Below are 18,163 nucleotides of genomic sequence, written 5' to 3' on the forward strand. Positions count from 1 at the left end.
TTTGTCATAGTGCGAAGGAGCCTGGGCTGTGGGAAACGTCCCCACGCCGCGTGGCAGTGGAAGGGGCGCCGTGGGAGGAGGAAGGGCAGGCCACGTCCGAGATCAGGTGGCAAAGGCTCTGCAGTTTCCATCTCTCCCTGTTCTTGTGGGAAGCCAGCTGCCACAGCATGGACAGCCCTCCAGAGACACCTCCATGAGAAAACCAGGCCTCCAGCCCGGAGCCGTGAGGGAGTCCCACTCCATCCGGCCACGCTCCCCCCGCCCCCCGGCCACTGCCCACTTGCACCTTGATCGTGACCTCATGCAAGACCCCGAGCCCGAGTCCCCCAGCCCGCTGCATCTCGACTCCTGACCCTCAGAAAATGTCCACGATAATAAGTGTTTATTGGTTACGATGCCAAACTTGCGGGTTCATTTACGAAGCAGCAGTGGAGACTTCTAGGGACTCTGGCTACTGTAAAGAGAGTTGAAGAGACTGTTAGGAGCTGAAGTACAGTGGAAGCAGGAAGAAGCTATTATAATAGCTACACTTGCCTCTCAAATTGTGGTGGTAACCAGGGGCGTCATCTTCATGGGACAACTGGTTGGAAATGCACTATCTAGACCTCACCCCAGACCCACTGAGCAGGGTTCCGGGGAGTCTTCCCTGCAGTTACAGACAAGGTGGGGCCAGGCTGTGATGGTGGGGTCAGGCTGTGGAGGGTGGGGTGGCGAGGCCAGGCTGTGGAGAGAGGGGTCAGAGTCAGGGGTCAGGGCCAGGCTGTGGAGGGAGGGGCCAGGGGTGGGGGCGGGGCCAGGCTGCTGTTTGAATCCAGCTTACAAGCCCCAGGACCTTCCCTATGCTACTGAATTTTCCCAGCTCAGTCCCCTTTCCTGTGAGTTGGAGGTAATAGAGGTGCTGCCCTCAGGTAGGTGTGATGGTATCGATGATGGACGTCAGTGCTCAGCACAGCGCCTGGCACAGGCGAAGGCCTCACAAGTGCTAGCTGCTTGTTGACTTGATCAGATCCGTGCACTTTCTTCCCTAAGAATATATTTCTGATCATTTCCTGATACTTTTTCTTAATATTGTTATTCCTTGTCAAAGAAATTGCTGTTTTTCAAAATGTCTTCAAGCTAATCAGAAAGACCTTTGTCTGTCCCAGCGTGATTCCAGCCGTGTCCCAAATGCAGGCACCTGGATTCTATCAGCAGTTCTCAGGGAATTCTCAGGGCATGGCGGCGGGGGGGGGGCGGTTGTGGGGGGGTGGCAAAGTAGGCCATGGCACTATAAATAGTGCGTTTGGGCTGTGAGGGGCTGGGCTTCCCTGCCAGGCCCTGCTCCTGCCCCCACCAGGCCCTGTGCTTGTTTAAATGTATTCGGGTTATAGCTGTAAGTGATTTTCCTGATTCTGCCCAGAAAATGTTTTGGCAACTTGCCAGACTGCCTGTAAAGCCCCCCTTTTATTTGCTCAGTCACAACATATCCCAAATATATGGCAAAAGCTGATAAATCTAACTCCCAGGAGTCAGTGGGAAAACTGCATGTCAGCACGATCAGCTGCAGCGTCTGTAGGGCCCAGCGTAAAATAACCTGCACAGCCCCTTGTTCACACTTCTTCTTTTTTTTTTTAATTTCTTTATTGATTAAGGTATCACATATTTGTCCTCGTCCCCCCATTCCCATCCCACACCCCTCCCCACACATGCCCCCACCCCCCTGTTGTCCTTAACCGCTGGTTAGGCTCATATGCCTGCACGCAAGTCCTTTGGTTGATCTCCCCCTTTACCCCCACCCTTCCCTACCCTCCCCCCGAGGCCCGACAGTCTGATCCATGCCTCCTTGTTTCTGGGTCTGTTCTTGTTCATCAGTCTATGTTGTTCATTATTTCCCCTAGATGAGTGAGATCATGTGCTATTAGAAATACACTTAATAAGAACCGAAAATGAGACAAGCAATAATGGTTATGGTGACAGGCAAATGAATCAGTGTGTAGTGAGTTTCTTTCTGGGCCAACAGTTCTTTTGAGACCCAATTTCAATGTCCAACAGTTCCTTATGTGTACATGTCAGCACTGACATTTCAGTTCTGGATGGTGGACAAATGGTGGTAATGCAGGTCCGACTCTGTCCGGTTTGGTCCTGGGCAATCTGCAGTGATGCACAGCTGCTAACTGCTAGTATGGGAAGGCCACATCAGCGTCTTCCGTCTCTGGACTGCTTCTCTTCTGTCTTCATGGCTGGAGTAGTCCTGTCGATTCCTCTCTTGCTGGAATCCACATGGTCTCGGAGTTGTTTTCTGAAAATATACAAACATATTCTCGACCAAAGGTTAATAAAGGAATATTTTCTATAAATTTGACTGGGGATCCTTTTTCAATTTTTGCCCAAATGATTTTCCTCTGGCTTGTTTTGTCACCTTGTGTGTTTTTCATGGGTGTCTTGCTTTTAGCCTTACAATTAATTTTCTAAAGTATTAATTTTCTAGATGTAATTTACTTACAGGATATTTTTCCTTACATGATATTCCTCTACTATCCCCTCCTTTTTTGATTTAAATGTTAGGAGGCTTTTGAAAATTTTATAATGTAGTCTTGATGGCTTTTAAATTTTAATTTTTTGCACTATAATATTACTGTTTTAGGTTCATTATATGGTGCACAATTTTATCATGAGATGAAGTACCAATAAAAATTTTAGTTGACACTTTAGGAACACCTTTTTGTCCGGTACAATTAATTTTTCTAGAATATTCACTTGTTTCAACTAGCCAATTTAAATTTGCCTGAAAACTTGACTACTATTTTACTGTCAAATTTATTACTCTAACAATAATCTTGTTTTACCCTGTAAATATTGGTGGAAGGGATTATTTCCTTGTTCACACTTCTAAAGAGTTTCTAGCTGTGACATCAGAGCATGAGACGAGGGTGTGGACTGTGTTCATAGCAGCACAATTCACCATATCTAAGACCTGGAAACAGCCCAAGTGCCCATCAGTAGATGAGTGGATAAAAAGCTGTGGTACATGTACACCATGGAATACTATGCAGCAGTAAAAAGAAGGATCTCGTACCCTTTGAGACAGCATGGAGGGACCTGGAGCGTATCATGCTAAGTGAAATAAGTCAGTCAGAGAAAGACAAGTATTACATGATCTCACTCATATGTGGAATCTAGTGAACAAAATAAACTGAAGAACAAAACAGATCCAGAGACATAGAAGCATGGAGCAGAGTGCAGGATCTCAGAGGGAAGGGGGGCTGGGGGTAGGTAATCAGCCAAAGACCTTGTATGCATGTATGCATCACCCATGGACACAGACAATAGGGTGCTGAAGGCCTGGGGTGCGGGTGTGGGCTGGAAGGGTCAATGGTGGGGGGCGGGGGGAGACATGTAATACTTTCAACAATAAAGAATTATCCTAATAAATAAAAAGCCAGGGGCCGTCACGACCTAAATGACCGGACAGGTGACCAAACAGCAGGCTGCGCACACAGCAGGCTCAGGTGGGCAGGGACTTGTGGCAGCGGGGACGGGAGTGCGGGAGGCAGGCCTGGCAGAAGGTGGCCTGTACTCCCCACATGGTGGAGGTGGTGGCTGTGAGCGCTCCTGATGGCCCACAAGCACTGCTTCAGCTCGGCCCGCAGGCTCCGCTTGGCACCGCTCACAGCTGCCGCCACATGCTGTGGTATAAAACACATTGTGTAAGTTAACAGAAGCACAGGCACCACCTCCATGCTACACCCCCACTTCCCTCAGTCCCACCAGCCCTGAGGCACCCTCCCTGAGCTGTTTCCAGTGAGGCCGTGGGAAGATCCTGCCCTCAGAGTGCACCTGGCTCCGGAGGAGGCAGACAGCACTGCGTGCCCAGGGCCTGGGAGGACCCCAGCAACAGAGGTAGCACAGGCCCCAGCGACAAGGCGGCTGTGGTGGCAGTGGCCCCTGTGACTGATGGCTTGCTGGCCATCTGTGGAGCCCTCTCAGCTGGCCGCCCTCGCCCTCACCCTCCCTGCTGGCTGATCCCGGTGCAGCCTCCTGGCCCAGAAGGTGCGTGATTGCAGGGACAGCCACCTTGGCGGGCCAGATTGATGCCCTCCTGGCCGCGCCATGGATCTGCGAGGGTGCAGGCGCAGGCCTCCGGTGCACACATCCTTGCCCCCCCCCCCCCACCAGGTTATCTCAATTGTCACCCACCTGGCGTGTGAAGGTCCTCCAGCGTGCTGTCACCCACATGCGCCCGCTACAGTCCCGGACTACTGCACACACACGTTCCCCCCACCCCTCCGCCACACTTCCGTCAGCCCCAGCATGCCTTCATTCCCCACAGGACATGCGCACATACCCTCCGGCACGCTCACGTCCTTTGGAGAGTGCCAGCGTGTTCTGGGTGCTGAGGGTGGGTGCCTGTGAGATGACAGTGAGAGGGCGGAGTGGTGATGCCCTGTTCCCGCGGAGGCCGGTGCGGGGACAAGATCGCCTCCGTGGGGCTAATGCAGGTGCTGAGGCGGGAGCAGGTGCGGACAGACACACCTGGTGGGTGCGGGCGACCCTCGCTGAGATGCCTTTGGTCAGTGTTCGAGATCGGGAGCCCAGAGGAGGCGAGGAGTTCCGTGCTCTCAGTGAAATGTCGGGGTAACTGCAGAGGAGGAATGTGCACTTTGGGTGCCGGCGCCCATGAGCGAAGGCCGCCCTGACTGAGCCTCGCTCTCTTGGGGCCTAGCGCACTCCTGCTGGGCAGCGGGTGACAGGACGTGCTTTTCCGAGTTAATGAGAGAAAACATTGATTCTTCCGCTGCCCACGAAGGTGGAAAGCGGAGTGGGGAGACTTGCAGGGAGTGAGCGAGGTTCCCTGTCTGGGGGTTTCTAACCCGCCGTTGGTTCCTTTCACCCAAAATGTATACACACTTTGAATACCTACTAATTCCAGTGGGTTTAAGCATGAAAAGAAAGAAACAACAATGGAGCTGTCATCTGTTAAAAGTGCAGTTGGACATCCCCCCAGGGGTCCCGGATTGGAGAGGGTACAGGCTGGGCTGAGGGACGCTCCACCCCATGCACGAATTTTGTGCACCGGGCCCCCTAGTTTAAAATAAAAAGAAGAAACAAGGGTGTGGCCCTGCATCGATCAGCTGCCTCTTGCACACCCCCCACTGGGGATGTGCCCGCAACCAAGGTACATGCCCTTGACCGGAATCGAACCTGGGACCCTTGAGTCCGTAGGCCGACGCTCTATCCACTGAGCCACACCGGTTTTGGCTGTAGTCTTTCTTTAAAGGGCTAACCAGTGCCCTTCAGGCAAAGTTTATGTGTAAACTGCTAAATCTTAGTGACTTAAAACCAAAAGAATGGACTATTTCCCACAATTCTGTGGGTTAGCTGCTGGCTCCTCCCTGACTCACTTGCAGAGCTGCACTCAGTGGTGACTAGGGGTGTGGGGCAGGGGGGACTGAGGCCTGCAGGGTTCCACATGCTCTAATCCTGCAGTAGCCAGACCCGCCGTCTTCCATGATGGAAGGAACATTCCAGGGGACAGCAATGGAAGCTCCCAGTCTTGAAGCCGGACTCTGGAACCTGCTCCGAGGCTCACCTAGCTGCTGAGCCGGGCATAGATGCCCCCACATGATGAGGAGAGCAGCAGAGCTGTCCAGGGGCAGGGCCCGGGAGCCGGGATTGCCGGGCTCAGCATCAGGCTGCTCACATGTACTAGGCTGCATCCCAGCTCTGGGGAGCCTGGTAGCACACAGGTTGCTGGCCATCCCCCCAGAGTACCCGGATCAGGAGGCCGGGGCGTGTAGTTCTCAGGCAATGCTGACGCTGCCAGTGTGGGGACTGTGCTTTGAGCCACCAGTGGAGGCATTAAGTGTCCAGAGCAGTGGCTCTCGCCCGTGACTGTACACTGGAAACATCTGGGCAGCTGTAACCACATAAATGTCAGTTCTGGGTATTCATGTAAGGAAGAGGTCAAAGCATTGTGCGGTGCTATGGTCTTTGGCATAGCAAACTGGCCTGTAATTTAACCCTATAAATCATTGCAAAGTTCACTGAATACCTTCCATGCTTTTGCAACTTAGTCATCCCCTGATGAGTTGGGTAAGCAAGTACCAAGAAAAGTTGGAGGAACTTTATCTCAATTGTCACCAAGTGAGCTACTGGGGGAAATTCCATTTTTCCAAGTCATACTGTGATATGGCTTTATTATTAAAGGGACTTAGTAAAAAAAAAAAGGCGTGGCTTCCTGAGAGAGGCCTGTCTAGCTCTGCTCTGGGGAGACCCACTGGAAGGCGGCTGCCTCCTGAGTGCAGAGCCTTGATTCGGACTCCCAGGACCTGCGGCGATCACTTGGCCCCCAGCGAGGAGTGTGTCTAAGCCGTCAGTCAGACATCCCCCAAGGGCTCTGGGACTGCAAGAGGGCGCAGGCCGGGCTGAGGTACCTGCCCGCCCCCCCCCCCCCCCCCCCCCGCCCCGTGCCCCCTGTGCACGGCCTCTATTTGAAATGAAATCAAGAACGATAAAGGGTTTCTGGTCCCGACCAATCCAACACAGAAGGATATGGGGTAGAGAAGGAAAGTCCTCGCACCCATTTCCTCCCTCCAGGATAAACCCACACTCTGTGTGCCCTTCCGAGCTTTCAAGATAAACCAAGTGTAAAGAAAGAACCTGACTGTAACGAGGCACAGCCAGCTTGCTGACTGCAGTCAGTGCCACCTTCCTTTAGTAACCAGGAGCTCCTTCGGTCTGTTGTTGAGGGTGTCAGTGTCAGTGCAGACGAAGGGTTTTGTGGCCTTGAGTCCCTGATACAGAAAAGCCTGTGGGAACGTTGTGTATGATCTTGTTTAGCCCCGAGGAGGAAGGTTGAGGGTACCTACTCCTATGAGCATGAGACTTTCAGAACTACAGAAAAAACACTGATTTGTAATTGGAAAGATTCTGGTGATTACCTTATGTTCTATGGCATTCATATAGGGCTGCTTTTACTCTGAAATTTGCATAATTATATACTTTATAAGTAATTTTTAATGTTATTTTAACATTTTTATTGATTTCAGAGAGGAAGGGAGAGGGGGAGAGAGAGAAACATCAATGATGAGAATCATTGATCGGCTGCCTCCTGCACAACCCCCTGCTGGGGATCGAGCATGTAACCCTGGCATGTGCCCTTGAACAGAACCAAACCTGGGACCCTTCAGTCATGCTTTTATATTGAGTGCGTGTTGAAATGACGTTTTGGATCTTTTAGCTTAAATAAAATATATTCTTAAATATAAAGCCAGCAGCTTGTTTTAACGTTTAAGAGGAAACTGCAAGGAAATCTGAAACTGCATATGTGGCCCCATCATATTTCCGTCCCCACCTCCGTTAGAATTGCAAAGCCTCACACTTTACTTGTGCTCACACTTTATGTAAACTTTAGAGCAGAGATGGCTCATTGGAGCTGGAAGCTGTCAGATCGGTTTGTAGGGTCCCATGGGGGAGCTAACAAGCTGAGTTCACCCAAGCGGAAGGGGACTAATGATTTGGGGGGGATTCAGGTTCAAGGGGGACTCGCGCTTTGGGGGGTTCAGGTTCAAGGGGAACTCACGCTTTGGGGGTTTTTCAGGTTCGCTGTGATCCTGAGATCCAGGAGCTGCGTCAGTGGCAGAAGAAGCTGCGCGAGGACAAGCACATCCGCGAGCGGGTCAGACTCTTCTGGGCCAAGCAAGAGCAGAAAGGTGGGCTGTGGAGCGGAGGCAAGGCCTCATCTCCAGAGACTCTGACTTGCTGCTTTGGGATGGGCCCCAGGCACCCGGGCACCCGGGCACCGTGTGAATGCTGAAGTTCCTGGGTCTGACGGGCAGCAGGATGCACACTGAGGAGGAGCTGGGCCCCAGTTGCTTTGTGCCCTTTACCACGCGGGCAGGAGGAGAGGCCCGCTCATCCTGAGTGCACTTGCTGTTTGTTGTGCTATTTGTCTTCACTGCTAGTGTGAGCTCCATGAGGACAAGACTTTCCCTAGTCCAGTACCTGCCACAAAGTGGGCCCAAATGAGTACTGGCTGAGTGAGTGAGTGAGTGAGTGAGTGAGTGAGTGAATGAGTGAGTGAACAGGTGAAGGAGTGAGTGAGTGAGTGAGTGAGTGAGTGAGTGAGTGAGTGAGTGAATGAGAGAACAGGTGAAGGAGTGAGTGAGTGAGTGAGTGAGTGAGTGAGTGAGTGAGTGAATGAGTGAACAGGTGAAGGAGTGAGTGAGTGAGTGAGTGAGTGAGTGAGTGAATGAGTGAGTGAACAGGTGAAGGAGTGAGTGAGTGAGTGAATGAGTGAATGAGTGAGTGAGTGAACAGGTGAAGGAGTGAGTGAGTGAGTGAGTGAGTGAATGAGTGAACAGGTGAAGGAGTGAGTGAGTGAGTGAGTGAATGAGTGAACAGCTGAAAGAGTGAGTAAGTGAGTGAGTGAGTGAGTGAGTGAGTGAGTGAGTGAATGAGTGAACAGCTGAAAGAGTGAGTAAGTGAGTGAGTGAGTGAATGAGTGAGTGAACAGGTGAAGGAGTTAGTGGAGTGTGAGGCTTCAATGAGTGGCTCACAGCACCGGTGCAGGCATGCGTGTCGGGGTTCTTGTCCGACTGTCCCTTGTTAAGAAGTTTGAGCTGTAACTGACCACGCAACCACGTTTCAGGCCGGGGAGGGCAACAAGCATGCTTCTCCCTGTTGTGCTTACTCTTGTGAGTTGGCTGGTTCTGGTTGGCTGATGGAGGGGGCGTGCCATGTGGCAGGGAGCGGACAGTGAGTGCCCAGCAGCCAGGGCAGAGCACGCATTCTCCTCCTGACCCAGACAAGAGGACACCCAGCCGGACGGGGTTCGGTAGCACCCTAAACACGTCCCCAGACCTGCAGGGCGTGAGCAGGGCAGTCTGCACGCCTGAGGAATCAGCCAGGTGGTCGTGGAATCCCGTCACCTTCATCTGGGGACCCGGACCCAGCCGCCTCGTCGTGCCTCGGTGGCTGTGTGCAGTGGGACTGACACCAGCCTCTGTCTCGGGTGGGTGGTGAAGGATCAGAGGAGATGATCAGAAGAGGTCCTGGCACGTGGTTCTCACACGGGGGTTTGAGGGTGCCATTGAGATACCCATGTACTTTCACATCACAGGGGTTGCTTTCTGCCACCGACTCAGCTCCCTGGGGTCCATGTCCGGACTGGGCTGTCTTTCATCCTGATGCCCCAGGCCTGGCATGGAGCCTGGCGCAGAGCCTGGCACGGAGCAGACAGTCTGTGCATACTTGGTGGTTGGATCCCTGGGCTTCAGTCTGCAGATGAAGAAAGGGAGGTCGAGGGACTTGCCCAAGGTCACCCGCCTGGGGGGAGCGCTTCCTGTGCTCGGTGTTCTCACACATGCCTGAGGGGAGAGGCAGCCAGGACACCCTCCGGGTCCCCATCAGACCCCAGGAATCCCCTGAACATGGCATATTCTTGTCCAGTTTCTGGGCATCAGGTTCTTGCTGTTTGTGTTGTGTTAACCGAAGCCCCCGTGTAGGAGCAGGGGACCACCTGCCACTAAGCGTCCCATCGGGTGTCCCCACGCTGAGTCAATTGTCAAGCTCACGCACTACAGTTACTTCCAGTTTTGAGCCATAGGAATCTGGTTGCTAGTGTGGAGATTGAGAGAAGTCCCCAGCCAGTGTGGCACTGTGGTTAGACCCAAAGACCTCTGATGAAGCCATTTGAAAATGAATGGAAACATATGTTAGTCCTTCTTTAGATTTGCAAAAAAAAAGACAGGCAGAGCCCGGCGGGCGTGGCTCAGTGGTTGAGCATTGACCTATGAACCAAGAGGCCTCAGTTTGATTCCTGGTCAGGGCACATACATGCCTGGTTGCAGGCTTGATCCCTAGTAGCGGGTGTGCAGGAGGCAGCTGATCAATGATCCTCTCTCGTCATTGATGTTTCTCTCTCCCTCTCCGAAATCAATAAAAATACATTTATTTTTTAAAAAAGACAAGCAGAGTGCTGACAAATAAAAATGGCATTTTTTTACTTCATTTAGAAACCCCACAAACCCATCTGTGTGCAAACCCAGCAAACAAACACTGTTCTCCTGGGGAAGCCATTTATTCAGACTGCACTCTGTACTATTATGAATAAACTCGCCACGTTCATTGCCTGGGCAGCCGTGGTGCAGCCCGGAGGCCAAGGGGCCCAGCGCCAGCTGTTGGGTGGTTGTAGTCATTTATAACCCGTCTCATGTTACTCAGAGTTAGAGGCACCCCAAACAGAGGCTTGTGACATTATCCTTGTGTCTCTATCTATCGGGACAGTTGCAGGAATTATTTTAAAATGTTTGTGACAAGAATTGCCGCTAATATAATCCCAAAGACGATACCTAATGCATTTTTGAGATGCCATCAAAAGTACCTTCTGAGTTACTAGCATGTCTTTAGCTTCATATAGTCAATAATAGTTTTCCTTTGTGCTCTGTTAACGGACTATCCATATTTAATTGGAAATCTAGTAAGAGGAGGAAGAAAGAAACCATAGAGTGTTCCCATAACATCAGATTTTGTATGTGTGTATTATTTATTCGTGTACCAATACTCTTTAAATGACTTTATCACATCGTCTTGATATTTTAAAGAAAGAGGGTGAAGGTGGCTGACCTGTCAAAGAAAACAGATGGTTTACTTTTATTTGTTTACCTGTTTATTCTCTACCTCCTTCCTAAAGTGGTTTGTAGTTGCTTATTTTTAGTATAGTGGTAATTAGGTTAAGGAAAAAATTAAGTAGGGAAAAGATAGAGCCACTAAATGGAGTAAACAAAATACTTACTCCAAGGCCTACACTGGTGGATTGTAGATTTCTTACAGACAAAGCAGAGAGGGAGTAGGGGCTGTCACATAACCTACAGTGTCCGTAAGAAAGGAGGGTAGGCCAGTGGCCCTGGCCCTTCCTCACTGTGTGTGATGTCCATGGGGGTCTCAGCAGTGATCCTACGTCACAGAGAAGCACGGGTGAGCGGTAGGCCCACACGGTGAAGGCAGCACACTGACTCCGAGGGCTTCTCCCTCAGGAAGACCCTGTGACGCGGTGGGAACCATCCTTCCCCAACCAGAACACGGGCTCCTTCCAGCAGCACGTGCTGGGGGAGGGGAGCCAGGAAAGCCTGGAGGGATTGGGGTGGGGGGGGGACCAGAGAAATTCTTTCCCTGATTTTAAATCTAGAATTTTAAGTGTAGGTCCTAATGACAGAGCTTAACCACTAGGATTGGGTTTTAAGGGTGGTTTAAAGCACACACTTCATCCTGGCCACCCCACATCTAGTGCCCTGGGTGCCCTGGGGCACGTAGTGCTTAGATCGGGAAGGGCGTCTGGAGCTGAGGAGTGGCCGCGATTCACACAGCTCAGCCTCGCGTGGGCACCGGCCCAGCGCCTTGTTTCCACGTGACCTCCTGCTGCTCTCAGGGGGGTGTTCTCTCTACTGCACAGGCGAAGCCAGGCTGAGACGAACAGGGCTCACGCAGGGCAGCATGGCCAGCAGGGCCAGAACAACATCTGCCTACTTCCAGGGAACCCAAGGCCACCTCATGCCATGTTGTCCTAGTTAATGTCACCCTAGTGCCAATGGGCGTGTTGGCCCAGGCACAGCTTCCCAACAGGGAGCCAGGACCCAGCGAGGCAGTGCCCACGGACCAAGAAATCGAGGAGGTTTGGGGGTGGTGAGGCTGAGTCCCCAGCCCCAAGGCTGCAGGATCTACCGCCATGTTCCTGGGACAGGAAGCCGGGACAAGTGAAGGATAAGGACCTTCCCTCCCAAGTTTCCTGCCCATCAAGGGATTAGGAACAGCAAGGACTTCACCACAAATAGGACGCTGGGCTTAGAGCACATGGCCCGGGCCTTGGGACGGGGTTCGGGCATTCGCTCTGCCACAAGTGACTAACACACATGCTCTATCGTCTAACAGCAGTCAGCTAGTCAGTGACTTATTTTCCAGAGACATCCACTGTCAGCTCATAGCGTTTCTCCATCCGTCTACCAACATCCTACCTAATAAAAGAGTAATATGCAAATTTTTTTAAATTTCTTTATTTATTAAGGTGTCACATATTTGTCCTCATCGCCCCATTCCCATCCCACACCCCTCCCCACGGATGCCCCAACCCCTTGTTGAACTTAACCATTGGTTAGGCTCATATGCATGCACACAAGTCCTTTGGTTGATCTCTCCCCCCTCCCCCCACCCTCCCCTATCCTCCCTCTGAGGCCCGACAGTCTGATCGATGCCTCCTTGTTTCTGGTTCTGTTCTTTTTCATCAGTCTATCCTCTCTAATAAAATGGTAATATGCAAATTAACCATCACTCCGCTACATAAGCCACGCCCACCAGCCAAGCCACGCCCACCAACCAATCAGGACGAGTATGCAAATTAACCCCAATCCAAGATGGCTACATCCACAGAGAGCAAGGTTTCCCAGGTAACAGAGCAAGCCAAGCTTTCCATAGCCGTTGCAAGCCTAAGCCTCCACTCAAGCTACAAAGTTTCAATTATAGAAGGTAAACAAATTCAAACAAATGGCGGCAGAATGGAGCTTGAGAGAGCAGGCCAGGGTTGCCGCCGGCAACAGGGGAAGCAAAGCTTTCCGCACACCCTGGCCAGGCTCACCCGCTTAAGGCTACAAAGTTTCAATTGTAGAAGGTGAATTAACTGCCACAGAAATGGCTGCTGCCCCAGAAATGGCTGCCGCCCCAGGCTACAAAGTTTCAACTGTAGAAGGAAAATAAATTCCAGATACCAGGGCCTCCCCTTGGGTTGCCAGGAGGCGTGGCCGGCCTGCAAACCACCACAGGCCCCTCGCTCAGGTCACCCCACACCCCAAGGGAACCCCCACCCTTATCTGTGACACCCTTCAGGGCAAACCAGCTGGCCCCCACCCCTGTACCAGGCCTCTATCCTATCTAATAAAAGAGTAATATACAGATTGATCATCACTGCAACACACAATATAGCTGCCCCCATGTGGTCAAAGATCCTGCCCCCATGTGGACACAAGATGGCCACTACAAGATGGCCAGCAGGAGAGGGCAGTTGGGAGGGACCAGGCCTGCAAGTGAGGGCAGTTGCGAGGGACCAGGCTTGCAAGGGAGGGCAGTTGGAGGTGATCAACCCTGCAGGAGAGGGCAGTTAGGGGTGACCAGGCTGGCAGAGGAGGGAAGTTGGGGGCAAACAGGCTGGCAGGGGAGCAGTTAAGCATCAACCAGGCTGGCAGCGGAGTGGTTAGGGGGTGATCAGGCTGGCAGGCAGAAGCGGTTAGGGGCAATCAGGAAGGCAGGCAGGCAAGCAGTTGGGAGCCAGCAGTCCTGGATTGTGAGAGGGATGTCCCAGATTGGAGAGGGTACAGGCTGGGCTGAGGGACAACCCCCCGCCGTGCACGAATTTCGTGCACTGGGCCCCTAGTAGAAGTATATTTACACTCACAGGGTGGGGCAAAAGTAGGTTTAGAGTTGTGAGTATGCAAAACAGTTTATTCTTTTATTATTTGTTAGTTATTATATTATTTTCCATATGAACATCTGTAAACTAAATTTGCCTCACTATATTTATTAACATACAACTATATTACATATAGTTACTATAACTTCCTTTTTTCTTCACTTGGCAATATATCAGTGACATCTTTTCATGTCAATATATATAAATCTATCTCATCATTTTGTAGATATGCTCTTGGTTATTTATAGAACTATTTCTATAGTATAAATTCCTAGAAATGGAATTGCTGGGTCAAAGAACATGAACTTATTAAGTTTACACAGTGACCACCATATTGTCATTCAAAAACATTGTACCAATTTACAGGTCATGTCACCAACCAACTATGGAACTTTCTTTGTGCTTCATTTTCCCTACTGTGAAATGAGAATGGTTATGTCTCAGGGGTAATTGATTAGAAATGAAATCATTGCTTTTATAATACCATGGCTCCTTAAGAAGAAATAATCTGTAAATTGAAGGTGTCACTTCTATTTTAATTTTTCTCTCATACATTCTCCATTATAACCTGCAAGAGAAATTAAAAACTGAATAAAATACTTCTAGTCACTTCATGCCTTGCTATTACTTCCATCAGTTCTATTTTTAAGACTTGCCAGTGGGTGGGGATACTCTATGACATCAACTTTCATATATGTCCTTTCACTTAAAACTTTTCACAGCTAAGACATGCCTTCTGTTGAAGTGCTTAAAGATCCCTTACTACTTGGCTGAAATTAAAAAGTAAAAAGAAAGATGATGTCCTTCTATAAATGATGTGCCCCCAAAGTTAGAATTTAAGTTTCTATAAATGGCTGCTTCCAAACGCGTTAGCTTTATTACTTTATTTGTTTGCTCAGCATTTTTCTTTACAGATGGATAGATGCAGAATGCTTTCATAGGATCTAGATAAATCTACAAACTTCTGGAAGGGTCATCGAGCCATATTGGATTAAGTTTCTCACTTAAAAACTGTGAAACCTGTACGGTTGCTTAACCTCTCCATGACTCAATTTATAATAAAATGGAAATACTAATATTAGTAACCAACCATCAAGTTTTGTGAGGATTAAGTGGCCTGGAATAGTTCCTGACTCATCATAATAAGTGATCAATCAATGTTAACTATTACTAGTCATGTAAAGGTTAAACATATGGTTAATATATGTTGTTATTAAGAACATTAGCTTTGAGAACCAAGATGGCAGCATAGATAAACACCAGTACTCATTGCCTCCCACAACCACATCAAAATTACAACTAATATTCAGAACAACCATCATTCAGAACCACCTGAAAGCTGCTTGAGTGGAAATCCTACAACCAGAGAAGTAAAGAAGAAAGCACACTGAGACTAGTAGGAGGAGCTGGTCTAACACCTACGTGTGGCGTGTTTTTCATCGGAAGGCAGATCACGGCTGTGGAGGATATTCAGGATTCCAGAGCTGGGAAGAGAAGCCCCCCTAACTTTGGGCTGTGAAAACCAGCAGGGATTGTGGCTGAGTGACACAGAGCTGTTGGAGACTCAGGCAGTCCTTCTTAAAGGGCTGGCACATGAATTCTACAAAGTCCTACCTCCTCTGAGCTCCAGCATCAGGCAGCAGCTTTGGGTGGTCCAGGTACATGCAGGAAAGAATTGCATGGTCTGGCATCTGGTAAGCAACTAGGGGATGGCTTTCTCCCAGACAGTGGTGTTTGCAGGGGTCGTTGTTCCTGTGCTGGGACCTCTTGTGTGGCAGAGCTGACTGGCTGCCATATATGAGTCTCCATCATCCTGGCTCACACTGTCCCTTCCACCCTGGTGATTTCCTGAGACCCCACCCCATCTAACTTAAAGCCCCACCCAAGCTGTTTGCACCAGTGTTTCTATATGAATAGCCTGTCCTGGCTCAGGCTTCACACTTTGCTAAAATATTTTAAACAAGCAGCATCTGGAGTCACCATGCCCCAAACCTACCAATAAAAGGCCCAAGACCTGGCACTACCACCAGCTTGCCTTGTTCACAGCTTGGCCTCACCTGGGCACTTTCAAGTCCGATACAAGTAGCAGCCATCTGCAGATCACACTGTAGCTCCTGCCAGGTTGCCAATTCAGTGTCTGACTTTGCACCTCCTGGGAGGCCCCAGTCCCAGTGCACCCAGTGGTCAGTGTCAGACCACACCAGATTACAACTCTACACATCCACAGTGACACACTCAAGGGGCAGACTCAATGAGCACCAAAGCCCCACTGAAGCAAGTCCTGCTCCATAGGGGTGTTTCCTACACAGCAGCTCTTCACTGTAGTTGCAGCTGGTTCTCACAGTCCTTTGGCCTGGATGTCAACTCCTCCCAATGACACCAACAGCAACCAAGGCTCAACTACAACAAGTCTGTGCGCACAGCCCACACAGAGGTGCACCTAGAGTGCCCAGCTCAGGTGACTGGGAGGCTGAGCCACTGGGCCCTGCAGAACACCTAATACACAAGGCCACTCTGCCAATTCCAGGAGACACAGCAGCTCTACCCAAAACATAGTAACAAACACAGGGAAGCAGCCAAAATGTGGAGACAAAGAAACATGTCACAAATGAAAGAACAGAAGAAATTTCCAGAAAGAAATAAATGAAATGGAAGCAAGCAAATTACTAGATATAGACTTCAAAACCATGGTTATAAGGTTGCTCAAGGATCTTAATGAGAGCTTCAAGAAACTTAGTGAGACTTTCAAGGATCTTAGTGAGAATTTAAAATAGGTGAAAAAGGGCCAGTCAGAAATTAAGCATACACTAACTGAAATAAAGAATAATTTACAGGGAATCAACAGTAGAGTAGAGGATTCCAAGCATCAAATAAACAATTTGGAATATGCGGAAGCAAAAAACACCCAATAAGAAGAGCAAAAGGAAAAAGAATCCAAAAATATGAAGATAATGTAAGGAGCCTCTGGGGCACCTTCAAGTGTACCAACACTTGCGTTATGGGTGTTCCAGAAGGAGAAGAGAGAGAGTGAGGTGCTGAAAACCTATTTGAAGAAATAATGACAGAAAGCTTCCCCTACCTGGCGAAAGAAATAGACTTACAAGTCCAGGAAGCGCACAGAACCCCAAACAAGAGGAACCCAAAGAGGACCACACCAAGACACATCATAATTAAAATGCCAAAGGTTAAAAACAAAGAATCTTAAAAGCAGCAAGAGAAAAGCAGTTAGTTACCTACAAGGAAGCTCCCATACAACTGTCAGTTGATTTCTCAACAGAAACCTTGCAGGCCAGAAGGGAGTGGCAAGAAATATTCAAAGTGATGAATAGCAAGGACCTACAACCAAGATTACCCAGCAAAGTTATTCAGAATTGAAGGTCAGATAAAGAGCTTCACAGACAAGAAAAAGCTAAAGGAGTTCACCACCACCAAACCAGTATTATATGAAATGTTGAAGGGTATTCTTTGTTTTTTAAAAATGTTGGTTCAATTAAACAGTTGTTTCTTTCTCTTTTTTTAAAAAATATATTTTTACTAGAGGTCTGGTGCACCAATTCGTGCATGGGTGTGGTCCCTGGCCAGCGATTGGAGCCGATCGAGGCTGGCCAGCCGTGGGGAGGAACTGCGGGATGTTGGCCAGCCATGGGAAGTAGGTTGTGGGAACGCACTGACTATCAGGGGGCAGCTCCTGCATTGAGCGTCTGCCCCCTGATGGTCAGTGCGCATCATAGCAACCAGTCAACGAGTTGTTCCAGTTGTTCAGTTGACTGGTCGCTTAGGCTTTTATATATATAGATTGATTTCAGAGAGGAGGAAAAGGGAGAAAGAGAAATAGAAACATCAATGATGAGAATCATTGATTAGCTGCCTCCTGCATGCCCCACACTGGGGATTAAGCCTGCAACCCAGGCATGTGCCCCTGACCAGAATCGAACTTGGTACCCTTCAGTCCATAGGCCGACACTCTATCCACTGAGCCAAACCGGCTAGGGCTTGAAGGGTGTTCTTTAGGAAAAGAAAAAAAGAAGAAAATAATCAATAATATGAACAATAAAATGGCAATAAATAAACATCTATCAAGAATTGAATCTAAAAATCAAAATAAACGAACAAGAATCTAATGAACAAAATAAACTGATGACTAAAATACAATCAGATGCATGAAAACATGGAACAGACTAACGAACCTCAGAGGGAAGAGGGGAAGGGTGTGGGGAGAGATTAATCAAATATCTTATATGCATACTAGTATATGCATTACTCTGTATGTACACAGACAACAGGGTGGTGAAGGCCTGGGCTGAGGTGGGATCTGGGTGGAGGACAATGGGGGACAGGGAAGAGGGACATCTGTAATACTCTCAACAATAAAGATATTTAGAAAATGTGCCTGCTGCCATGGCCGGTTTGCTAAGTGGTTAGAGCATAACCCTGCCGACTGAAGAGTCATGGGTTCAATTTCCGGTCAAGGGCTCATTCCTCGGTGACAGATTCCCCAGCCCCGGTAGGGATGGGTGTGGGAGGCAGCCAATAGTTGTGTTTCTCTCAGTTCGAAGTTTCTCTCTCTTTCTCTCTCTCCCCCTCCTACCTCCTGTCCACTCTCTATAGAAATCAGTGGGAAAATATCCTTGGGTGAGGATTAAAAGAAAAAAAGAATATATTGCCAAAACCGGTTTGGCTCAGTGGATAGAGCATCAGCCTGCGGACTCAAGGGTCCCAGGTTCGATT

At 49.4% G+C, this 18,163-nt stretch overlaps 1 protein-coding gene across 2 annotated transcripts in view; it reads left to right on the forward strand.

The window, feature by feature from the left end:
- The window catches only part of IQCK (IQ motif containing K), a gene marked incomplete at its 3' end in the record, with an annotated part of 106,324 nt that overhangs the window by 82,072 nt on the left and 6,089 nt on the right, over positions 1 to 18,163 (forward strand). Inside the window, exon 8 of one of the 2 annotated variants that reach the window (XM_079784083.1) lies at positions 7,580 to 7,691. In XM_079784083.1, the coding sequence (XP_079640209.1) occupies positions 7,580 to 7,691 (112 nt within the window). Of the gene's footprint in view, positions 1 to 7,579; positions 7,796 to 18,163 lie in introns of those variants that run through there. The other variant, XM_079784082.1, reaches the window with a different exon arrangement.

This window comes from Cnephaeus nilssonii (assembly GCF_951640355.1).
Source record: "Cnephaeus nilssonii genome assembly, chromosome: 2".
Taxonomy (NCBI): domain Eukaryota; kingdom Metazoa; phylum Chordata; class Mammalia; order Chiroptera; family Vespertilionidae; genus Cnephaeus; species Cnephaeus nilssonii.